At 26.4% G+C, this 27181-nt stretch overlaps 1 protein-coding gene across 5 annotated transcripts in view; it reads left to right on the forward strand.

Annotated features, from left to right (window-relative positions):
- Window positions 1-27181, forward strand: part of LOC129951149 (longitudinals lacking protein, isoforms F/I/K/T) — a 125746-nt gene that overhangs the window by 95663 nt on the left and 2902 nt on the right. Inside the window, exons 7-8 of one of the 5 annotated variants that reach the window (XM_056063166.1) lie at window positions 15293-15765; window positions 15835-22701. The exons of 1 other annotated variant lie outside the window; for it this stretch is intronic. In XM_056063166.1, coding sequence (XP_055919141.1) covers window positions 15293-15765; window positions 15835-16410 — 1049 coding nt within the window. In that variant the 3' untranslated portion in view covers window positions 16411-22701. Of the gene's footprint in view, window positions 1-202; window positions 1170-1272; window positions 1467-5423; window positions 5589-7472; window positions 8993-15292; window positions 15766-15834; window positions 22702-27181 lie in introns of those variants that run through there. 3 more of the 5 variants (XM_056063167.1, XM_056063163.1, XM_056063168.1) reach the window with 3 other exon arrangements.

The following is a 27181-nucleotide window of genomic DNA, read 5'->3' on the forward strand; positions in this document are numbered from 1 at the left end:
ATTAATATAATTCAAATCATATATAAAAATATATGAATAAATACATGTGACCCTTTCCAACAACCAACCACAACCACCACTATTATTTGCATAACACCACCACCCACAACTACTACTTCTTGCCACTTCAAAATCTAATTTAACAATGAACAAAACAACCTAAAACAACTACCAACAAAAAATGTTAATTCTAAAATTAAAGATTTAAGTATTACGCGTATAGCCGGTCTAACGTGGAACGAGTGGAACGCCCGCTTAGCCATGCCATTAGTCACCCAGCTGCGCGAAGGAGTTCATCCCTTAATATTCCCCACAGATCTATCCATCGACAAACATCAACTCACAAACACGGCTACCTCATCACCAGTCCATCCTTCATCCTCGTCCACTATTATGAGTGCAGTGCAAGCATCTGATCGTCTTCATCATCAGCAACATCGCAAATCGCCGAATGTCTTCTCAACGCCAACGAATAATCAAAATTCAGCTGGCAATGCCATAACCACCAGTACTCCGATTGTAGGCCAACCAGGGAAATCTGGTGGTTCTAACAGTGCCAGTATGCTCGCTTGTGGCAATACTTCAGATTCAATAATAAGTAGTAGTAGCAACCACCACCATCATCACCAAAGTCGCAAAAACACCAACAGCGAGTGTGAGTTGTTTAAAAGCGATAAAGGCGCAAATAGCAGTGGCGGCGAAGGCAGTTATTGTGATGACAACGATAACGTTAATCCATCTGCAAGCGACTACCATTCACTGAGTGCAGCCGCAGCTGCTGCTGCAGCCCTCTCTGGCGGAGTGGTCGATGGTAAATCCTCAGGCCTGTGCAACATTAGCTTATTAAATAGCTTTAGTGCCATGACGAGCTTGATAAGCGGAAATGGGTCTGTTGGTGGTGGCAGCATGGGCGGCAGTGGAATTGGTGGTCATCCATGCCCCGAATGCGGCCGAGTGTATAAACTCAAATCCTCATTGCGTAACCATCAGAAGTGGGAATGTGGCAAAGAGCCTCAATTCCAGTGTCCGTTCTGTGTGTATCGAGCCAAGCAAAAAATGCACATTGGACGACATATGGAGCGAATGCACAAAGAGAAATTTATCAAACTTGAAGATATTAAAAGTTATACTGGTGGGGATGAGCCCACATCGCTGAGCCAACATTTTTCGTAAGCGAAAAAAGTTCTCCTTTTTTTATTTTAAAATTTCTCTATGCAAAAATGAAAACAAACAAACAATTATTTTTCCTTTATTTTTTCATCAAAATCCAAGATTTTGTACTGCATCATCCGTCGGCGAAGACGATAAAATATAAACCACACACAGGGATAAATTATGATAAATCAACAAAATAAATTCTTAATGTGCCAAATTGTTTAATGAAACATATACATTTCTAAAATATTTTTTTTTGTTTAAATTAGTAACAAAATTCTCAGAGAAACAAAAGCAATATGCGTTAACATACATAACATATACATACATGTATGTATGTATAATTTTTGTTTTTAATTGGCACTTGTTTTTTTATATTTTGTAAAAATATACATAAATACATTTATATATTATTATATTATATATTTTTTGCTATTTAGTTGTTTAAATTAAATGGAACGTAAATCAGTGATATTCTAAATAGGTTTAAGAATATGTAATTGAAAACCTATTTTGTTTCTAATAATTTTATTAATCTAAACAAATTTGTTTGTTGTTTATTAAAATAATTTTCGTTTATATATATTATATATTTTTTTAACATTTTGTAAATAATAGCTATCGAAAGTGCAGTATATCATCGGGTTTCGTTCTTTTTCCAAACCAGAAAATCTTAAAAAGTTGATAGTTTAAAAGTATATGATTTTTGTTGATTTATGGATTAGAGATACGCAATTAAATATTAAAACCTTTACCTTAGCGACGACTATCATGTTTTAAATGCATACAAAAGTGAAATAAAAAAGAAAGTACGTTGATTCTTAAAATAATTGTTTTCAAATTCAATTGCGTTGGCATATGAAAAATGTACTCCCAAAATTTTACAAATCTAATACTATGTTTCTTTTTTCACAAATACACATTTTTCTACATTTAAATTTTATTTTGAAGGTGCCTCCGTTTACTCCGGCAGTGTCTTTGAAGTAACATTCTTTACGTATAATATAAAATTTTAGTTTACACTTAAAGAACAGTGTTTTTTTCGGTTCGGTGAAAAATAGAACAACGAATAACTCATCAACTATGTATATTTGTTTACATTTTGTATAGGTTAAATTTGAGGTTTTTAAGGTTAACTTATTTATATGTGAAAAGGAACATTTTAAATTACTTTTAACTATACAAAATAAATTTATTTCGTGGCAGAGCGCTCTTGAACAACCAAGATCTAGTATTTACAACCTCAACCAGTTTTGTATACAAGTTTTGTTAATAATATATTAAGAAATATCAACAAAAGACTTTTGATTCAATACTTTTTTACCATATCGGCGCTAAAGTTTGACTTAAATAAAATGTCAAATTTGTATTTTCATACAAATTCACAAATTAAATTAATTAATAAATTAATTACAAAAAATAATGAAATAAGAAAATATTTATACATTAGAACAGTCGAGTCATACATCAATTAATAGATGCAGACATCAATATAACTGCATTCACTTTTTCAAAATTAAATGTAAACAAATTCTTGAAGCCTCAAACAATGTACTAATCATGTCAATAACTGAAAAATCGAACACATATTTTTCTTAGGTTCTGAAAATGAAATCTGATTTCTATGAGTCTCTAAAAGTTTTAAATTATTAGCATCACTTTTTAACCCGATTTTTTGATAAACAGGAATATCCTAGCCTTTAAAAAATCTCCCGAAAAAATGTACTGCACTTAAGAGAAAAGAATAACATTCTATTCAAAACTCTAAAAAAAAAAACATTCCGTGTACATGAACTTTAAAATTAAATATTTTTTTAGTCGGTTATTACCATCTTAAAATTAAAATCAATACAAACAAATAAACAACATGAACTCTAAATAATTTTAAATTCCGAATATTTATTATACAACAAAAATCAAAACACAAACAATAAACATACTTATAAAACCGATTAAGTATTTAAATTAAATAATATTCATTTTTCTTTTTGTTATGTATAATTTTAAACTCAAAGTTAACCCAACCAAACAATTCAGTCATTTTTGTTTACAAAGATAAAAAAATTAAACTAAATGCTTTAGGTTTTAAGGGAACAACAATTTACCTCAAATTCATCAATACGAGTACACTATAAAATAAAAATAGAATATATATATATTTTATTTTAAATGTTTGTATTAAAAGACGAAGTCATATAAAACAATACATTTTTCTTTTATTTAAAATTATAATTAATTAATTAAAAAACAATTAACGTAGCTGTGTGGAAACTTATACAAAAAATCAATTCAGGAAAAAAATATTTAAACAAAAAAATGTTACTAAGAATGCTACATTATGATTATTATAAAGTTTCCTATAAAGTGCCTTTTTTAGATTTTAAGAACATCAACTTTTTTTTTAATTTCTTAGACTAGATAATAGGTATCTTTATAAATATTTAATAATTTTATTTAAAGATTTAATTTTTAATTGAATGAATTACATTGTTTGAATGTAAACTACTCGTATATATATTTTTCTATTTAATTATGACGATAAACAAGTAAAAGAAAATTTTAGTTAGAAACATAAAAAAGTAATTGAATATCTTCAAGATTTGATTACAACGCCCAGCCATATTTTATTACAAAAGAAAAATCAATTACATCACAATTTTTGCTGTTCTTATATACATTTTAATCAAAATGTATATTTGATTATTTTTGCTGCTTATTATAATATTTTTTTTATTGTTTATTAACAAACAAAAAGTAAAAAGAACTCAGGTACTTAGTTTGTGTTTGTCGATTTTTTTAAATTATTTATAAAAAAATATGTTTTAATGTTAAAAACTTTGATTTTAATAATTTGTTATTCCCTACGTAGTCGTATTTAATGTTTGAACTTTGAAATCTGTATCATATAAATAGCATTCCATTATGAAAAAGTAAATATCCATTTGACTCTCTGAAAACAAATAGGCAGTCCAATATTATACAATTCTTTTATTGTATATACAAATATACCTACTATTTATGTAAAAAAATATCACATTCCACTATTTTTTTTATTTAAGCTTTAAAAGACAACCTATTCACTTAAGTTCAAAAAATATTTAAGTTTTTTTTTTATTAAAACAAAACAAAACAAAAATATGGTTTCTATATTATAAAATAGTTTTTTGAAGAAAAGTTTGACATTTATTCACAAATATTATGATATTTATATATATATGTATTTACAAAATAAAGCGAGACAAATAACTCGCTCTAAACAAATTCAATAATTGTGAAATTTTATATAAAAGTTATTAAAAAAGAAAATTTAATTTATATAAAAGAAAACTTAAGAGTTAAAATCAATAATATAATTCGACAATTTTTTTTAAGAAAACTAAAAAGACAAAAAAATATAAAATTGGTGATGGGAATATTCAGAAAATTCTGTATAAACAAATTTTAAAAATACATAAAGTGTTTATGATAGTAATATATATTATTATATTTCTTTTGTTTTTTTCTCTTAAGCATATTGGTTATTAGGTATTGGCTTCATTTTCTTAAAATAAAAAGACAAAAAATTTATAAAATTTTACAAAAAAATGTTAAAAATAAAAATACTCATTAAATATTAGTTGTTTTTTTTATTCTCTTTTATGTTCTCTATGTTATGTTTATTTTGTACAACTTGAAAATTATATTGATTGTAATAAAAATCAGAAAATGTTTAAATGTTTGTTTATTGTATTAAATACAAATTAAAAAAAAAACACAATAATTAAAATATAATATTTAATTGTTAAATAAAAATGTAAGAACAACTTTATAAAATATGAACTTATAAGAAAAAGAAGAATGAAAATTGTTTTAAAACAAAACCAACTGGTTCTTTCATTTTATTTAAACTGGAATTGTTTTAATTTCCTAATTTTAATTTTTTTTAAAAATTAACCAAAGCGTAAGTACATCAAAATAGAAACAAAAATACTAAAATTTCTTAGATGTTCAGTACACACACAAATTTCGACAAAAAGTTGCTTTTGTTTATGTTTTTTTTCTTTGTCTAGAATTATGTAATTTAAAAAAATTCACAGTGTGTTTTTGTTAGAATTTTTGTTTTTGATTTTTTTTGGTAAAATAAAAAAGAACACTTAAGTAATAATAAATAAAATAATAAAAAGAAGAGTTAGTAAAACTACGTGCGCATCATTAAATTAAATATTTTCATTTGTTGTTCGTTTCAATTTTTATACTAACATATTCTTTTTTTATTTGTATCTTTTCAGAAAATGCAATCAAGTCTGTTCCAGAACCAATTCCAATTCAAAAAGACACCAATACAACATCCAATCAAAAATCAGCACAAACCGAATCACGAATTCGAGTTCGAAATTGGTTAATGTTGGCAGATCAATCGATTTTACAAAAATCTATTCTTAACAACTCTACGAGTGAGTACAATTTTGAATTGAATATATTTTTTTAATCCATTTTCCTTTTACAGTTTATTTTTGTTTATTATTTTCAAATTCATTTATTGGTTTTATTACCTTTATATATTTTTTTTACAATTAATTTCATATTTTTTTAGAACAGAAAATAAAAATATTTTTATTTCGCTTAATTTTATTTATATATAAATATTTATTTCGCATTTCATTTCAACAAAAAAGGTATGTTAATGTTTATTTTATGTTAGTTTTAGATAATTTGGTTTATTCATTTTATTTGGTTTGTTTGTTTCTTTTAATTTATTTAAAATTATATATTTTCTTTTGGTTTCTTTACTAATTATCATGAAAGGTGTTTGGTTTGACTAACAAAATGACTCGATTCAAACTTGGATACATAAAAAGAAGATGAAAGTGGTCTATGGAAATTTTATGTTTTTTTATAAATTAGAATGAATTTGTATCTTCTAAAACGAAACTAATTCCATTATTGAACTTTAAAGAAGTTGATAATTGCGCATTCAAGTTGGTTATCATAATGTTTTATTCAAAAGTAATCCATTCCGCAGCAATGAGCAGAAGGAAGGTCAGGTTTTCTTTGGTGACTGGATAAATATGATACCCTTGAAATTTTCAAACTAAAAACGAAAAGTCTTCTAACTTATTTATTTTCTTAATAGCTTACTTAATAATGGGCTAAAGACCGGAGTGAACTAGGGCTTCGCTTAACAAACGTCTGCTTATTTGTTTTCGGTAGGGCAAATTCCATTCAGATTTTCAGAACATGTACTTCAAGTAAATTATGACACATGGTAAACAAAAGTGCCTATTTTTCTGTATATTAAATAAAATTCATGAATTCACTCTCCGGGGTCTTTTACAAAAAAAGCTCACCATCACTTTAAGGATGAAGAGAGGGCTGGTTTGAAATATTTCTCTGTGAACAACTTTTAAGCTGTTTTCTGTTTGATTTCGTCTACCTGAGTCCAGAATCGATTTTCTCATTTTTTCAGCATAAAAACTTTCATTTTGTGCGAAATGAACAAATTTAATTTCGTAAACGTTTTCTTCGTATGCAGAAACAAAATCATGTTTTTTTCTATTGTTAAGTTTCAAGGTATTTTCTTAACAAATAAGTTTTTTCTTTTGAAAATTCCTCCTCCTTCTTTTCCTAAAATAAAAACAGTTTGAATTTAAGAGAATATGTTTACGATATTAAAAACTTTGTAGTTTTTGAAGATTTTCATTTACAGCTGCAATCCCCGACCTTGTGTGAGGAAATTTTTTAATTTCGGTATTAACTACAAACATATCCATCTAAGCTTCAGGAAAAACCTTTGGATTAACCAACAAATTAATGGAATATTTTATTTAGTAAGCTAATGTAACGTCGATGAAAATATAGGTTGGGTTGTGTGCTAGAAGAATTGTTCACCCAAGAAGTGCCCGCCTTAGAATTCCTGCATCTTAAAACTCAACAACTCAAACTGCAGTCAGTCAGAAAAGGAATTTTTACCAACAAAAACAAAGTTTTATTATTCTTATTTCTTTCTTAGTTATTTCTTTTGTTATTTGTTTTTTTTTTTGTCTTTGTATTTTAATATAATTTTCTTTTATTTTATTTTCCACATTCTTTTTTTATTGGAGTAGATCAGTCATTTAGTTTAAATACTGATCTGAAACTTTAATCAATTATTTCTTATAATTTGTCAATTAGCACTTTCTCTAATCCAAATCTGTAGTTGTATCTAACCTTTATCAAAACAGTAACTAACTTAATTGCATTTTATCTCTCTTTTCATGTAAATAACCAAAAACTAAAAACAAAAAATAACAAAAACTATTCTAACTTACTAAAACACTAAACTAATTCCTAAAATTAAGACTCAATAACAACTACCGAACAAGAAACTCCTGAACCCGAACCAGTACCAGAACCGGAACCTGCAGCTCCCGAACCTAAACGAAAGCGAGTTACTAGACTTTCTACAAATACTAACAAAACTAACAACAATAACAAAACTATTCCAAATAATAAAACAGTATCAATAACGCCACCAACGCCATCTACACCACCAAAAATAACAAAAACAACTTCAACATCTACAAGAACTGATGATGGTGGTGCTGTTGGTATAGCTACTTGTAATTCTATTGGTGTTGGTAATAATATAGCAACCACAACAACAACAACTGGAACTGGAACTGGTGACGGTAATAGCACTTATGATGGAGTCGACGATAACACAACCGAAGTTATAGTCAAATTCGAACGCGACAGTTCAAGCTGTGATGAAAGCGAAACTGATGACCCATTCAATTATGACCTTAAGCTGTCCAGTCCCATGTCATGGGCTTTCGATTCGGTCAAAATCGAAGAGTCCGAATTCGAAGAAGCTCCCGAAAACGAAGACGAAGACGACGAAGAAACAGCTGATGCCGATATTAATGATCAAGAACCCGAACAAGAGCCGGATACCGGTGACGATGAGACAATGGCTGTGAGCAAAGAGCCACCAACTCGAACTAATACTCGACGTGTGTATAGCGCTTCGAACAAACACCGATCGACAGTTAAAAAACGTATCGTTGATAGTGCCGGCTTGAATTTGCCACCTGAAACCACCGTTACTACAACAACTCCTGTAGCTGCTGTTGGCACTGCCACAACAACAAGTGGCAACACAGAAATATGCATGTCGTCTGATAAGAAATATCGCATCCTCATACAAAACCAAAGGATGCGCAAAGAAAGCCTCGAACACTCCGAAGATATGATCTATAATGCGAATATTGAAAAGCCATGGGTTTGCAAGAATTGCAATCGCAACTATAAATGGAAGAACAGCCTTAAGTGTCATTTGAAGAACGAATGTGGTCAACCCCCAAGGTTTTTCTGCAGCAAACTTTGTGGCTATGCCACAAATGTGCACAGCAATTTAAAGCGACATTTGAATACAAAATGCCGGGATAAAATTGGTGATGAATCGGACAAATCCGATAACACTCATTATACGCTTGTTATAAAGAAACAAGATGCTTAAAGATGGTTATAAAAATCAACAAAAGCAAATATAAAAACAAGCTCTCACTATTTAAGTTATTTACGCATGCGCATTTATATATCTTTTTTTATTTATTTAATTTTTATTATTACTTAAAAAATGTTTATATTGTTTAAGAATTTTAATGCAATTATTTAAGAGATTTCTACTTCAAAGACTTATTCTTACTGGTTCTAGTCACATTCCAGAGCTCTTGAAATGAAAGAATTCACAGAAGAAACTAAAATAAAATAACAAAACAAAAATTAAAATGTTTGAATTTTATCGATCTCACACATTTTTTCTAGTCAAATGAAAAAACAACACAAAAAGTGTAATATTTAAAACATATATTTATTATTAGAAACAAAAAAAAATAATTAACTAATATAAAAGTATATTCTAGAAAATATTATTTATTTTATTTTAATTTTTATTTATTTATTTATATTAAATATTTATTTATTTACAAACAAAATATAATCTCTTATTTAAAGATGAAAGAAAGATGTAATCTTAAGTTTCTCTGTCTAAAAAAATGTTAGTTTTTTTTTTGGAAACTATAAACCAACATTCCCATAATTTTAATATTGATTTTATTTTTTAACTCAATTACTTAATTTAAAAAAAGTTAAAAATATAAATAAATAAAATCAATGATCAATGAAAATCTAGTCATAACAAGATCTTTCTATTTTAGTTTTCTTCATTTTCAAAACAAAAAATATCTACTTGTTTATAATATTTAATTTAAATATTCAAAATAAAAAAAAAATGTAAAATATAAATATTAGATAAAAAGCAAACAAAAATATAAATTAAAATTTCATAACTAACTAAAAATAAAAGTAAATTTAAGAATATACGAGCAGAGCGTATGTTTTCAAAATTATATGAATGTATGTATTTAAAAAATGCTATAAAACAAACAAATTTCTTTTTTAATGTTAAATTTAAAATTGAATTATAATCTTATTTAAATCAATTTAAAAGATTATTATTAATATAAACATAACTCAAACAAACCAAACCAAAAAAAAAAAAACATAATAATACAAAATGCAAGTAAATAAAAGAAATATATTACAAAACCAAAGAAATGAAAACAATTGTTACTTTTATTTGTTTTTCTTTTTTGTTCTCTGATATTCAGTTTAAACAACAACAAAAAGAAGCAACAACTTATTGTCGGTATAAAAAGTCCTCATCCTTCCCAATTCCAATTAAAAATTCCACTTCTAAAATTGTGCCTTTCCTAATCATCATCAGTCTCGAGACATCATCAGATCATGAGTGATTTTTGATTTCGTTTTGTTTTTTCTTTGTTGTTTCCTCATTCTCTCTCATTGGTTACCATGTTGTAAATATTTGTATTTATTTGAATATTTTTAATAACGTTCCTTTCTTTTAGGTCCGTCTTACCTGATGGGATGCATTATGGTACTGTCATCTATAGAGATGTGGTTGAAGTTGAAGTATTGTAGTTATTGGACATGTTCCCATTGTATTGTTGATGAAGACGATGATGAAGATGAGATACATCCTATAATGCATCGTTCAAAAAACAAAAAACGATAATATGAAAATGTGTGATAGTAATCGTAATCCCTTTTTTGCTGTAGACACCTGTACATTTAAGTTGAATTTTCTTGTATTTTCTTATTATTATTGTTTTTATGTTTTGATTTTTTTTTTTAAATTTTATAAAATTAAGTTCTTAAAAAGAAAACTTTGTAGTTAGAAAATGAAACCCTGTATTTCTTCTTTAAACCAAACCAGAAAAAAAGTAAAACAAAAAACAAGACCTTAATGTTGAACTTTTTTGTAAAAATAAAAGTAAACATGTAATTATTTTTGAAATTGAATGAATCCTCTTTGAGTAGAAAAATAGACAACCATTTTCATTGTTGTTAGAATTTTGATTTTTATATGAAATCAATATTTAATAAAAAAAAATATTGTTTGCTAAGAAATTTGTAAAATTAAAATATTTGTTTATGTACCTAGCTTGTTTTATGAAAAGTAAACAACAATGGAAATGAAAATGTTAAAGTGCATGCGTATTTTGTACTTTTTTTTTTAATAATTATTTTTAAATTTGTTTAAATTTTAATTTTGACGAAAGAAATGAGTTTAATATAGTATTTATGAATATTTTTTTATTACATATTTGTTACCAATTATTTACCTGTGTGGGTATATGAAATTACTTGATGAATTGCATCTTTGTTGAATTTTCTTCCACTGAAACATGATGATTTGAGAAACCATGTTTTTGATTTGTTTTTTTTTTTTGCTCTATATTGCTAATATGTTATTGAATTTTACAAGCCAACTAATAATAATAACTTAAGTCTGATTATTAATTTATTTATGATAAGAGATAATTTGCTTACCAAAATTAAATTTCTCTTTAAAATTCTCGATAACATCAAGTCAAGAAGAAGTTAATTGACGCCATTGCCAAATCAACACATTCTTTAATAATTATTGTTTAAATTGTTTAAAAGAATGAAAATATGAACAAGTTTTTGTTTTTTGACCAAATGTGATACTATTTTAGAAAATAGCCTATACCCACCACAATCTTTATACTCTCATTATTTATGCTGAACGCTAGAAAAATGTAAGACATGTAAATGTCTGAAAGCAATTCAAAGCTTTTGTCCCTCTCTTTAGGTATTGTAATTCCACGCATCTGCGCTATATGCAGCACCACAAAAGAAGTTGTTTTGTTATATTATAATCACCTTGATTGTTGTTTGAACTTACAATTTTGTATGTCTCATGTTTTCAATCAAATCCTTTCTGAATATTTAGGACCAGATGGTGTCCTTTCTAAACTGGATGAGATTTTTGATAATACTTGGTACCACTTTGGCTGGCAGCTATTAATAGTGCTTATAATACAGCTCCAGATTACTCAAAGTAGCTTGTTGGTTATAACTTTAATGGTTTATTAAAGCAGTGATGCAAAATGCCAAAAGAAATCCAATATATATTTCTACTGTGTTCTGGTAAAAACCAAGGCTTTAACCTAAGTGTAGTTTGAAAGTTTTTCAACTAATATGAATAAACTTAACTATCCAAATAATAGTCTGATGATTAAGTTGACACTAGTGGAACATATATAATTCTGTGCTAGTGTTGAACCAATTAAAGTTGCTATAAGATTTACACTGATCGCAAATCATATAAATACAAATTATGGGGTTGTAATTAAAAAACACAATCTTATGTTAAATTCATAAATAAAAGAATATCTAATGATGGCAATGGTTTGTTTTGGAATGTTCAAGCTTTTTTTGTGGAATTTTAGGGATGAAATGAAGTGCATTTAAACTGAACTAAATTATTCTTCATATTTAAAGTTCCAACTGTGATTCCAAAAGTTTGATTGTTTTGTAAAATAAATACACAGATTAAAGATTGTTCTCTCTTCATTTGATTATATATTGAAACAAAATACAGATATTTGGAATTAAAAAGATTTCAAAATCCCTACCTCCCCTTCTTATAGAACTTTACGCGTTTTTTGACATCAATCTTGTTCATACAACAAAGTCTCTAGAGTGATTTTGTGGTGTCACAATATGCTTATTCAGCGACTTTTTACCACACCTGTAAAGTAATCAAACCTATGATACTAGCCAACAAAATACCCCATTTTTTATACGAAATTATCTAAATTTTTAATTTGGAATCTGTCAAATATTTGAAGATATGTTGTGTTGTCGCTAAAGTTTCAATATTATTTTTCTTAAAAATAAAATAAATTATATCTATCACTACAACCTGTATTAATTGACGATTTTTAAATTTAACCTTATGCCTTCTCTTTTGTATGTATTGTAAAAAGTTTGTTTTCCTATGGTTTTTGGATAGTAGTCCAATTTGGACTATTTTCGTAAATCCCTTAAGGTTTCTAACCTTACATGAAAATCATTTTTTTTTAATTTGGCAAGTCTCTTTTTTTTCGTATTATATACTTCAAATTAATTGCAATCTTTCTACTTTGATAGTTGCACACAATAAGTGTGTGTTATTGGAACTAATATTAATCTTATGTTCAGCAGACTTTATTTTCATTAATAAAATTTGTAAAACATAGATTCTTCATAGAATCCAAAATTGCGCTATCGTTATAATATGCATACAAATAAACGAATATTGTAATGAAACACATTGTTCAAACTTAGCTGATAGTCGGGATCATCGACTTAGCTTATAGTTGGAATATATGTATAAAGAATTTTGTTAAGCTTCATAAGAAATCTGCTCCTAAAAAGACGAATGTTTCAATTAAATTCACACAACTTAATTTTTAAGACTTGATAATAAGCAGAATGAACTTAATTGCACCAAAATTTCGAGTAGATTCACAACGATATAAGAAATTCCTTTAGTGGGACTAGATTTCTTGAAGGAAGTCCCAAACAAACTAACTCAAAATAACTTGATACAAACGTAAAATTCCTTATCAAAGGAAAAACTGATTTGTATGCCTTTTTGAGATTTTTTGTTATTAAGATTTATAGAAAACGAAACACATCTAGAAATGACCAACCTAGTTTTAACTGCAATAACTTCTAAATTACGAAACAAGTCTCACCGAAAAACTTGATGAAAGTTAATTTATTTCGTACCCAAAGAAAAGTCAGAGTTAATCAAAATCAGACAATACTTATAAAATATTTGTTTTTGTCTTATACGAAGAACTGAGAGCTTTCTTTTTCTTTGATCGCAGTTATATGTGAGGTTTTACTTCTGTTAGCCCTTTCACAGCAATACACTTATTTTAAATAATCCCCACTGCGGTATAGAAAAGTAGATGGATATGACATGTGTTTGGTTTACAATTTGTCGGAATGTTTCTTATAAGTTCAGAAATTATAAGCAAACTAAAAACATGAATTTGATTAATATTTCATACTCGTTCCTTTTTTAGAAACAAGGGGACTTTGGAATTTTTAAGTGAATTACCTTTTGCTCGAAAATTTGTCTAATACCTAAGACTAATCCCCTTTGAAACAAATTATAATTCATAGAAGCATAATTTACGTTCCCATTGGAGGCTATCAGACATACAATTTTCTCCGGAATTTTTTGAAACTTGTCACCTTTAAACTTTATTACCGATAAATCGTTTTATTTATCATGATGTTTGCTTCTTCTCATGATGATTTCAAGAAAAAAGCTATTAAAAATACGATTCCAAAAGACCAAATGTAAAGGAATATTTTTAACATCAATCAAGTTACTTATTTTGTAAGGTTGGAAAAATGTCTCGTAACTCTAAAATAGAATATTTTATCCTGAATACTTTGTTGGCTCGACATTTTAGGATTCAATAATGATAAAGTATAGTCTCAAGCTTGAGTTTTTCATTGCACTTCAGATAAATTTCCTACTTCATCAATTATTTAATTAATGAAAGTTTTCATATAGTGCATGGATGATCTTGAGTGGGAAATCTTATGATTCTATCTTTCCCTTTGTAAACTTTACCATTTCCTCAATGGATAATTTCAAGACTTAAATGTGGTATTTAACAAAAGTTGAGATATAATACCACTTGATAAATAACATCTTGTAAACATCTACTTCATGCGTATATTTAAATCCCATTTTGTTAAACATTTATTTGTACTTAGTGGCTTTTAACTTTGGACCTATGAAATATAATTCATAAGAGTTCAGCAAACGATGGCTTCATAATTCCAATGAACTAATCATTTAACATCTCGTTGCTGTTCTTCTTTGGTGCAAATTTAAAATTTAATTTAGCTTTTATAAAGAAATTACTTTTCTACAATAGATTCGCTTAGAATGTTGTAGAAAAAATTATAAAGTTGACTTTTATAAAAAGTGAGTTGTGTATTAACTTCTTAGTTCACTACAGTTAACGCTATTGTTAAGAAATGATTGATATAAACCTATAGTTTAAATAATATTAAAAATGTCGTTTTAAGTACAATGTTTTATTTGGACATCTCCTCTTGTTTGAGACTTTAATCTTATTTCATATATATTTGTATAATAAATTACAATATTTTCGAGGTTTTAAATAAACTTTTTAAGAAAATTGATAAACAACAAAACAACCTTCTTTTCATACAAAAAAAAAAACAAAACATTTTTATACAAAATTAAAGTTATATTAATAAATGTACTAATTTCGTCTTTGTGCTTAACCTTTTGTGTTAATAATAAATAATATATAATTTGTTTTATGTTTTATTATTTAGTATCATGTATACCTATTGCAGCTTTTCATTTATTTATATACTATATATTTAAAAAACATAATATTATTATCCCATTAAAACAATTTATTATAAATATAATCAAATCCATAACAATGATACAACTCATCCATCACAAGCACACACATCCATGTTTCCAGGCCTCAAAATTCGATTAAAAATGGTAATGTTATTTTTTTTTCAAATCTAATTTTACACAAAAATAATTCAATTAAATTGGCAAACAAATTATTACAACAAAATTAATGTATGTGTTTTATACAATAACATTAACCAATTGTAAAAAAATAATCTTTCAACAAAAATAAATATTTATATCCTATCGATAAGTTAAAATTATTTATTTTTAAATTATATAAAAAAAGAATCCAAATAACTTTTCATCTATAAATAGTATTTTTTCGTATAGGGGAACCCGGAGGAGGCAATAGCAACGAAATAAGACGCCAAAATTTGCGGCTAAAATCCAGTCCATATTCCAGTCCGGCTCATGCCATGCTGCCCTTTGACCGCCTTAAAAAAGAAGATGACGAATTTGATGCGGGGATGGGCGGTAGTAGTTGTGCAGGTGATATCAATGACGACGATGCAATTGACGACGACGACGACGATAATCAGCCATGTGACTTGCGCCTTACCACTTCTGCGGTACAGAAGATTAAAGAACTAGTGTCCATTGCCCAACAGCAACATGCCACTCAATCATCGCTTCTCTCATCGGCAGCAGCTATGGAATCCTTGCAGTCTCCGTCAATGGGTGCTTTGACAGCACAAAGTTCTACCTCTGCTGGAGGAGGTGGGTCAACCTATGTGGCGGGATTAGCTGGTGCCATTGCAGCCGTTTCGTCGTCCTCATCGAATTTGCCGGTAAGTAGAGTTATTTTATGGGTAATCCGGGGTTAGCTTGAGCTAGAATCAAAACGTCAACCTTTTCAGCCGATTTCCGTAGCTGCGGCTGCGGCTGCCGCTGCTGCTGCAGCTCATCTCTCGCCAGCTCTACTGGGGTATTCCACCATCAAGCGCAGTGGTTCCTTTAGCAGTGCCACAGCATCCGGCAGTGCCACAGGAGCAGGCCTTGGTGCAGCAGGCAGTAGTAGTGTTACTGGAACGGCAGCTGGTATCAGCGGTCCTTCAAACAGTGGTGTAGGTGGGGGATCGGGTATAAGCCCTTTTAGCGGTGGTAGTAGTAGTGCATTGACCCCAGGCACCTCGAGCTCTGCCTTAGGCACTAATGTGGGTTCAGCAAGTGCCGGTGGGCCTGGTAATACGGGTGGTGGTGGTGTAGGTGTAGGTGGTGGTGTTGTTGTTGGAACCGGAAATAACAGCGGTGGTTGGGGAGGTGCTTATACATGTGATCGCTGTGGCAACTCTTACGCCCGTCCGCACAGCCTCAACAGGCATGTCCGTTTCGAGTGCGGCGTCGAGCCCAAATTCGAGTGCCCCATTTGTCACAAGAAATCCAAACATAAACATAATCTAGTTCTACACATGCGAACACATCAAAATCGATGATACAATCGATGCACATCGATAACAATAATTACTTTACAATGTTGTTTATCGAAACTATTTTTTTGTTGATAAAAAAATTATATTTTTCCGATGATCTTAAATGTTTTTGCTTTTTTCTTTTTTTCAAAATAACAACACACTATACTACAATTATTTTAATGCTTTTTATTTTATATAAAATTTTTAAAAATATATTTTTTTTTGTATTTAATCTAAAATCCATTTTAAAAAATATATTTAAAAGAAAATATATACTATTTACAAGCACATAAAAATAATTATAATTATTATTTTTTCTTTAACTTAGTTTTAAGTTTTATAAATCTAATTTGTGCAATAAATTAAAAACAAAAATCTAAACATTAATAATAATAATATAAACAAAAACAATTAACAATATACACAACGTAAATAAACTTGAGAAAATGATCTAAGCAAAAACATCTAGTTTTAAAGTTTTTAACTATAATTTTAAAAAAGATAGTAGATATATTTAAATATTTAAATAATATGTGATTGATTTTTAAAATATTTTGTTTTTTTTTTGTCTTGTTTTATAAATGCACAAAATAATATTGCTTTGCATTAATTAATTCTGATAGCACTGGGGTTTCGATTTAAAAGAAATATTTAAAAAAAAATGATAATAACAATAAATGTGATAAACAAAAGGGATAAAAGAAAAACTATAAATAATTAAAAGAGGAGGATATAAAAGAAAAGAAAATACATATACATTGTTTTTTTTTAAATGACTGAATGTTAGATAAATTGAAGAAAAAGAATAGGAAAGGAAAGACGAGACGAGATATGATGAGAAATAGAAAAGCTTTATTTATATAAAAAAAAACACATTTATATTTATAATAATAGAAGATATGTATAGAAAAATATTAACGGGTATATGTATTTTCACAGATGTTAACTGACAAAAGCGCAAAAGTGAAAAATGTAAAATAAATAAGCTAGTCAATAAGTTTATTGCAAAGGAGACATGTTGTGTGTCTTCAATGAAATGAAGATAATGGATGTGGAATCAAAAATCAAAGAAAATAATTTATATATTTAAAAAAAAAACTAAACTAAAAAAAATTACTATACTGTTTGGTTGGTACAAACATTTTCGTATCGGCAGAATGTATTTGAAGAGCAATTTTGCCTTCATCAAATGAAGTATCACAACATTTTAAACAATTTAACTATTTGATCAAAGTAAAAGCTAACTAATTTATCTAAGGGTATGTGCTCATGTGTCAAATATTTGTTCGTAATTTAATTTCATACTTCAAATTATGATTTTAGAAATCTATGTAACTGACACTTAGAGCTCTTGCTATCCGGTTTAGCAATACTTGGAGCGGTTTTTTGAGTACTCGAAGCTTATAAATAGTATCCGAGTAGTCGGGTACACGTGTATTTGGCAGGTGTCGAGTTTCAGCTACGAGTGTATTCAAAACCTCGTTGGGTGCCCCATGAGATGTACCATAATCCTGTATTAAATATGTGGGAATATATATTTAATTGAACCCAAATTGTAAAAATATTTAATTTCTCCCGTTTCATACAGATAAATGGTTCACTTAAATCATATTTATTAAGACGCAGGTACTCAACTCGATAATACCGATGTTTCAATCTATGTACATATGTATGTATCTGCAACCGGTAATAGGTTATTTTGAGTAATTTCCCTAACGAAATAGAAAGCTCTATTGACAATGGGTCGGAAAATATACTTGACCTTAAGAGTCATGTCAAAAACACATTTCCACAAATATTGAATTCCCCACAAAACAATATAGACTTTTTACATATGCCTATATTTTTTACTTATTTAAAACTACTTTTGTATCAAAATTAGTTCTTAAGAGGTGAAGTGTTTTTATTTTAAAAGTTTTGTACTATAAAAGAGATGTTCATTTATCATTAATATTAAGACAAACATTGATTTCTTTGAAATATAAATACAATTTTTTTAAAATAAATACAACAACAAACCACTTCAAAACTATTTTTGGCAAAAAGAGTCTTAAAGAAAAGTTAAAGTTTTTTTTTAAAAAAGTTAAAAGTTTTTCGTTTAAATAAAAACATTTCTATCTACTAAACTGGGCATACCAGTAGAATAAACTATTGGGTAAAAGTTTTACGTTATTGACTAAGTTATGTCGTCAATATTAATAATTTATTAAAAATTGATCAAATAGAATCTGTTTAGAATACGGTCTGCTCGAAAAAAAACATAGCTGAAAACATCAACGATACCTTTTGCATCGTTTTGTACTTATGAAAAACAAAATACAAAATTAAATTATATTTTTCTCAATATAACTACATCTGTGATCGGATAAAAATCTATTTGCTTGATTAATCTTATCCGTCCTTTTCTCAAAATAAATACAAAATCGTTTTATCCATGTAACAAACCAAACAGTGTTTTTTTTCAGACAAATCCAATTGGATATAATATATAATTTTAAAAAAATATGATACATTATTTATTCCTCGTAAATTTTTTTTTTGTTTTTAATCAAAACTCATATTTATTTTTCAAAATTTAATTCTTAAAATTATAAACTAAAGTTTAGTTATTATTCGTTATATTATTTTTTTTAAACTAATAAAAAAAATCTAAATATATAAAAAAAAACTTTTATCAACTAATAAAAATGTTTTTTTTTTAATAAAACTAAGTATAGGATTTATTATACTTGCGATCTCTTAACATATTTTTTTAGCTATTTTTAAGTTGTTTTTTCTTCATTCCATAAAAAAAGAAAACAAATCAAAAGAATGAAAGCACAAACTACGCACGAACACAATTTAGTTGCTAAATAAAAGTTTTGTTTGTTTAAAACTGTGTAAAAATTAAAATTTTCTTACACTTTCTATTTTTTTCTTTTTTTTTAATGAATGCGATTTAATCAAAGTGAAACTGAAATGTGATAAACCAAAATTTATTTGAATAACAAAAAAGAAAAATCATCAAAATATTATTTGGCTTTAAAAAATTCTTAGTATTACATGTTTTTTTTTTTTAATAATTATAATTGTTTGAATAATTTATTTAAAATTTGATTTTTCTTAGAATGTTAATTGGCATTAATTAAATTTGAAAACAAAATTGTTTTGTATAAAAAAAATGAATTAATTTAAAAATTAAATTATTAACCTAGTGCTATCAATGTTCTTTATTATTATTATTATTTTTCTATAAGAAAATTATATTTTTATGATACATATGCTTTAAATTCGTAAAACGAAGAAAATGTATTGTATTTGAAAAAAGAAGTGGAATTATATAAAAAAAAACGCATTAAAACGTACGTAGTCATCATTTAAAATAATTGGAATGTGATATAAAAACATAGTCCCCTCATATATACGAGTGTTAAATATTATATTTGCATGTATGTCTAAACAAAAGTTAATAAATAAATATGTAAAAAATATTTTTCACTAATACCATTAATAAAATAAGAAACTATATATATTTTTGTTTCTAATATTGAAAACCCCTATTTTATTAATTTTTAAATTTATTATTAAAAACATGTTTAATTTTTATTTAAGTAATTTTTAAACTTACATTAAAAACAACTATAGTTACTAAAATATTTAAATGAACACTAAAAAATATACAACTATTCAATGTATAGGTATAAAGGAAAAAATGCTTTTTCATGTCGGTATCAATCAAAATCAAAAAATTCTAAAAAAAAAACTTGTACCTAAAAACTTTATATCGGCATTCACATATAAATGTGATAATCTTAACAAAGTGAAAAATTTTATTTAAAATTTCAGTATTCTTACGTCTTTTTTTTGTTTTGTTTGATTTAATTTTCTTAGAGAGAAAAAGAAACCTAGTCATATATGAAAAATAAATAAGTTATATAAAAAGAGGAAATGATAAGAAAATATAAAATGGATTGGATTTCGGTTAAAACAGAATTATTTAAAAAATAATTAAATACATTTTTTGGTCATGATAAAAATATAAAGAAAAAGCTGATAAATTTATTAATATAACAATTAAGAAAAACAATGTGAAGAAGGTTAAATGTAAATTTTTATTTTTAATTTGTTTGTGTATCTGTTCTTAAAATTCAGGTTGTGGTCCTTAATTTATAAAACCAATATAACGATTAAAGTGTCTTTGAAACGTTTAAATGAGAAATGATGAAATGAATTTGTTATTTATAGCGGGTATAAACAAAAAATAGCTACAAAATATAAAATTTACAGAAACAGGAATATTTTCCTATTAAGAGTCGATTATAATGCATAGTTTTGAAATTCAATATAATAAGTTCTCAAAATAGAATTTATTATTTCATAAAGTCAACATTGTTCTCTAATGGTTGGTTTCTGCTACTGTTAAGTTGGACTAAAATATTATTTTTATAATTTATCCCTCCAGACGAGGATTTTGATGAATTGATCTCATTTTTCGACATCAACACTCTCAATCATACAATTAATGTATGTAAATAATTTTAGCTGTTTTCAACGTCTTGAAATTCATTTTAAGGAAAATAACATCCAAATCCTTTTATTGTTTATTTCACTCAGACAAAAAGGATATTTTTTACTTGAACTTAATCTTTTCAATTCAACACATAATTTTGTAAGTCTTCTTCCTTAACTTAAAGGATTAATGTTTTTTCAAAGCCAACATCATTTATAACAACATCTCGTAGACGATGTTTTTTTTTAAATTCTAACTTAAAAATCATTTCTGTTTGATAAATCAAGTCTTATATCCGTTAGGGAGTTCTTTTTTCCCTAAAATGAGTAAACTAATTAAAGTTCTATTTCAAAATTTGTATTATACGACTCAATTCAACATAAAAATAGAAGTGTTTCCACTTCTTTATTGTTTAAATAGAAGAAAAACTAAAACAAAGTTTAAATGTATTACTGTGAATGCCTTTTTTAATTTTCTTTTTTTAAAGAAACTACTGCACAACGACCTAACAAATTTGCATGCATAAAAAAACACAAAGAATCAATCCACAAAGTTTTTTTTTTTTTTAAATATTTACAACATATATTTAAACAACAATAAACAAATATTTAAAATGTCAAATGCATTTTAACAATTTTTTTCTAATTTCATAATAACAATTTATTTATCTTTAATTATTTTACCAACTTACATAGAAAACCGCATCAAATGTTAAAAAAAAAACAATAATCAATTAAAGCATAAATAAAATATTAATAATAAAACAAAATATTTAAACTTTTTTTTGTAACCAAGGAGCTGTGAATGAAATATTGATGTGATTATTTGTGATTGTTAATAAAATAATAAAAATATATTATTAAACAATATCAAATCAAGTGAATACAAAAGAAAAAGAAAACTTTATAGTTATATAATTGAAACAAAATATTAAAAAACAAAAATAATTAAATAATTTCGTTGCAATCAAATTGAATATAAAATTACATATTTTTTTTGTTTCTACTAAGAACTAAGAATTTTGATTTATATTCTACTATTTTACTTTTTTTATTTTCTGTTAAAACACACAATTAATAAATCTATATATAAAATATATGTAAACACATAGAGATAATAAAAGAGTCCGTTTTATGTGTAAATGATAAAAATTTAAAATAGAAAACGTATATTTTAGATATTAAAACTAAATTAAAATACAAGAAAAAAAAACTACATATTTAAAATATATTTATGTATCTATGTATGTACTAACATCTCCGTTATTTGTACATTTTCATATTTCGCTTAACAAAAACTAAATACAAATAAAACCGAATTCTTAAACAAATTAAAAAAAAAATATTAAATAAAACAGGGAAATACAAATTGTCAAAATAAGAAAATTTAAGTACATTGTATCCCAATTTAAAATAGCAACAAATAAAAAAAATACATACATACATATAAAGAATATTTTTATCTCTATGTACTTTTAAAAGTAAAATAAACTAAAATAAAAAAATAAAATAAAATATATATAAAAATGTAAATGTTTTTTGTACACTGACAACATATTATTCAATAACAAAAATGAAATAAAGAATAAACAAAATATCTTTAAATATAGTTTGTGTATGAATAAAATATTTTTGTAAGAACAACAATATAAAGCGAAAAATATGTTATAAAGAAAAAATTATTTGTAAAAGCCTTAATATTGTAAAACAAATTGTTTTTTTTTTTGTAAGAAGAAAATAAAAACAAAAGTCGATATAATATTGTTATAGAGGAAAGCAAAAATGTGTATATTAAAAAACAACATTGAAACAAAAACAAGTGTATGAATTGTTCTTTCTTTTATTGTTCCTTTGTTTGTTACTCGTTTTGCAATGGTTTGAGGATTTCAAAACAAATAGTCTCTACATTTGTTGTTAAGGTAATTATGTTATTTTTTTTATTTTAATATTAATTTTAAGTTTAAAATTTAATATTATAATTTTCTTCTATTTTGTTTGTGTTTCAGATATTTTTATATACTTACATATGTAGTCATGATCTATTAATTGGTGAGTTTATTATTTTTAATTTAACTACCAAGATGTAAATATATTAAAAGAATTGAAAATAAAATCTCAAAACGCTTTCAAAAAAATATCTAAGGTTTGTTTTTTATTTAATTTCCTAAAACCTTTCATCAGATTATATATTTTAATTGTTTTTCTTTATTTTAGTTTTTATTTATTTAGTTTTTTTTTTATAAAAAAAAGACGGTGTTGGTGAAAGTAGAGAAAGGGTAGAATGCTAATTTATTTTTTACGAGCAAAAATAAAAGCTTGAAGGTAAACTATATCATATTACTTAATATTAATGTATTACTACATTTTATTTGAAATTTTTTAAGTTTTAGAAATAAGTTTCAATTTTGTGTGTATATACCTATTTACATATTTTTTCAAAATTAATTTCATCCTACTAACATGTGTCTTTTTTTTAGGTTACCATCCATTGTATGGCATGGATACTCCGCGGGAAGTAATGATGGACGACGGAATAATTCGTTATGTTTGCCCTCGATGTGGTGTTAAATATAAAAAAATATGCGGAGCCAGAGGACACATGAAAGAATGTGGTCTAGGTGCGAAGTGTCTTTATTGTCCAAAAATTGTAACACAGAAACGTAATTTGGCAAAACATATGGAACGACATCGAAGAAATGGATTAATACCAGATTTTGATATCAGTTTTTGTTAATTTGTAAGTGAAAATATACATTCTACAGAAAAAAACCAATCAAATATTATAAATTTTGTGTGTAGAAAAATTGTTTACATTTTTTTGTAATAAATTTTCTTTCTGATTCTCATGAATATCTCAGGGAGAATTTCGACTTTTTCCATTTCTAATAACAGTTTTTTGTGATTTAAGTTTTTTTGTAAATGGAACAGATTAAAAGTAGTTTCCATGATTCCAAGACTTGAATCAATATATAAAATAATAACTTGCTTTAGGTGGCGCTACACTTCTTTGCGAAGTAGAAGCTGACCCAACAAACATTTAAAGCATTTTTTGTTTTAATAAACGAAAGGCCATACTTGTAAGTGTTGGCGAGGAAGTTGGATGAATACTCTGCCTACAAAATCTCAGAGCCAGTGTCACAAAAGTTACGTCTTTTTATAAGAAATATGTTTAGCATTCATCTTCAAGCTCTTAAATATCAATCAATAATTCTATTAATTCCTTAATGATGGCTCTGAAGGTTCCAAGAAATTAATTTTTAAAACCGTTTCAAGGTGTTTCAACGAATTGACTTCCTCTTTTACTTTTTTAATTGAGGTGAGAATTTAATAAGAATGTACATACATACATGAATGCATGGGTTCTCGAAAGATTGAAGTCCCTTTATTTTGTTCAAGGAATAGAGTGAAATTTGGATTGATTTCAAACAAATTTCTCAAACTATTCGAGTTTATACAACGTGTCTTCAAACACGACTCAATCTTTTTTGAGTTAAATTTGTAGACTGTTTGCCGTATGTCCATAAAACTTGGTAATTAGTATTTTTGGAAATTCAATGTTTTAAATACTATTTTGTGAATTTTGTTGATGCTTGGCAGCAAATTGATACTTAAAATAATAGTATTGATTGATATGAAAACAAGCACAGTATTTTTCTTAACCTCAAAACCATAAGCGTTAAATTAACTCTGGTTCCCAATATACATAGGCATATGTCATTAATATTAGTTTAAAAGGTTAAGTCTAAAAGACCATTTTTTACAAGTCTTGTATTGAACTTTTTGCTATTGTATACCAAAAAAATCTATTAAAAGGTTTTTTTTTTAATTTGCTTGTTAAATTAATGCCGGAAATTCACCTAATATTAACAAAAAAAATGGTTTTGATGTGATATGCCGTCTTAAATCTATTGTTATCAAAACTTTTACGACTTTGCTTTAACAAAGACGTTAAAATGTTTGGTTATCTATGTATGTATGTACATGTAAGAAGATAAATGCACGTTTACAGGTACGAATTTTGTAAAAAGGTGTTTACCGGGGTCTGTTTAAAATGTTTTAATTCCATCAAAGTTCTGGCTGATTGATGGGTTTCTCGAAGAATTCTAAAATTTGTGAATAATTTGTGTTGTATTAATGACATTTTAATTTGGGTACACAATATTTTAAAAAATATGTACATATAGAAAAATTGAAATCGATGCAAAATCTCCCAATCAACTTGTTTTGTTTTAAGAAATATTGCAAACTATAGAATATAAGAATGATAAAATTGACATAAATATAAATATACAAAAAAAAAACAATGAATCGTTATTTTAAAAAAGTGATACAATATATTATTATATATATGTCTTCTTAGTTTTAACTTAATGTACTTAGGAATAAGAAAATGTAGTGAAAAAATTAAGTAAGAGTTCCTATAGAAATAATTATAAGTTAAGTAGATATATAAAAGTTAAACTTTGATTAGTTTAATTAGAATACTGTCTACTAGTTTTTAAAATCTCCGTGATTTCATAAAAATAAGAATAAGAAGAGGGTAACTTTTTATTAAATGAATATTTGTATTAATCATAAGTTTTGTAAATATATACAAACACTAAATCTCGGGTGTATTGCATAAAAATATAAGCTTAACCATTATAATCATTGATGTAAAAGTTAATCGTCATCATCATTATCGTCATTATCACTATCAAAATCATCAAATTTAACATGTTTCATAAACTTCTGTCATCAGCGAAACAAAAAACATTTTGTATAAGTCATTATCTAAATTAAGCGTGGTACAATTAGCTCCATTTGGTAATCATACGTACATCTTTAACTTTTAAGATGGTTTTCCTTTAAATTTTCTTTTATCATTTTTTTCTTTCTTTCGTTTTTTTTTTCTTTTATGTTTATTTTTTCTTCTAGATATCTATCCTATTTTAGGGAGTCTTTTAGGCGTTGACACAAGCACAAACGATGCATACTGCACTCTGAATAATTATAACAATAATAATTTTATGGTCAATCGTGATTTGCTATTGCAATGTGAAAAATGTAAACGCTTTTATAAGAATGCTCGAAAATTGACCGAACACATTCGAAAATATTGCCTCAAAGAAAAGAAGTACAAATGTGTGTCCTGTGAGTATCGTTCGAGGCGAAAGGATCATGTATTGCGCCACGCTAAGCGTAAGCATCCGGAGGCGTTTTCGTATTTGAATTTAAATTTACCGGCATCGACGGTAGTTGTGCCATCTAATGGACACTTTGAGCAATTCTATGAAATTATCAATGACGAGTCGATTAACTTGCCAGAAGATGTTAGCGATGATGATGATGAGTATGATGATGAAGATAATAATTAGTAAAAAACAAAAAAAAAACTTTATATATAATTTGTTATATTTTTAATACAGTTTTGTTCTAGATTGATATTAGTTTTTGTTTACTTTTGTAGATAATAAATAATTTGTAAAAGAAATGTTATGTAAATTTTCCGGAAGTGGAGACTTTTTTTTTCCAAACTATGAAGCTTTATTTAAATTATTTGAATTAATTAAAGTGCAATAAAAAAATTAATGTAAAAGACTTCCAATATTAAATTGTTTTGTGTTTTTTTGTCCAAGCTCAATGTTATGAATAATAATTAAGTTAATTGTAGAGGCATAACTTTAATCAACAAAAAAAATAGAATTTAAAAAATATGAATTAATAAGGGCAAGATTCAAATAGCAACACTTTTCCAAAATAATAATTTCTCTTAACATATATCATCATTTATTTTTTTAATTATAAAACATTTATAATATGTGTAGCTTCGAAATCAGAATAATATAATTTACATTTTTGGCATTGTTCTTGTCCCTAAATTTAAATACGAACGAAATTCAATTACGTATTCATAAAAGGAATAGATAAATATAAATGCTTATTTGACCAATTTTTTCTTTTTAATTAATAGAAGGTTGGCCTTATTTAAAAAGATATATCTATTTTAACTCCGGTGTTCAGGATTTAAATTTTCTTTTTTATTAACTGGTACAGTTGTTCTGAATACAGACAGGACATGTATGTTCTGTTTCTCACACATCGATTAGAAAATGAAAAATTAACAAATGTTCACTGAAGATCTATAATTTAACAAAGTTATTTCAAATATTTAATTTGAACAATTGTTCCTACGCCAATCAAATTTCTTTAAACAATATTATTGCTTTTATCTTTGTATAAATTGTGTCTAGACAAAGTTTTCTTAAAAAATATAAACCTACAATATATTTTCAAAGTTCTTAGATTCAAATGACCTTTTAAT

This window comes from Eupeodes corollae, chromosome 3 (genome assembly GCF_945859685.1).
Source record: "Eupeodes corollae chromosome 3, idEupCoro1.1, whole genome shotgun sequence".
Classification (NCBI taxonomy): Eukaryota; Metazoa; Arthropoda; class Insecta; order Diptera; family Syrphidae; genus Eupeodes; species Eupeodes corollae.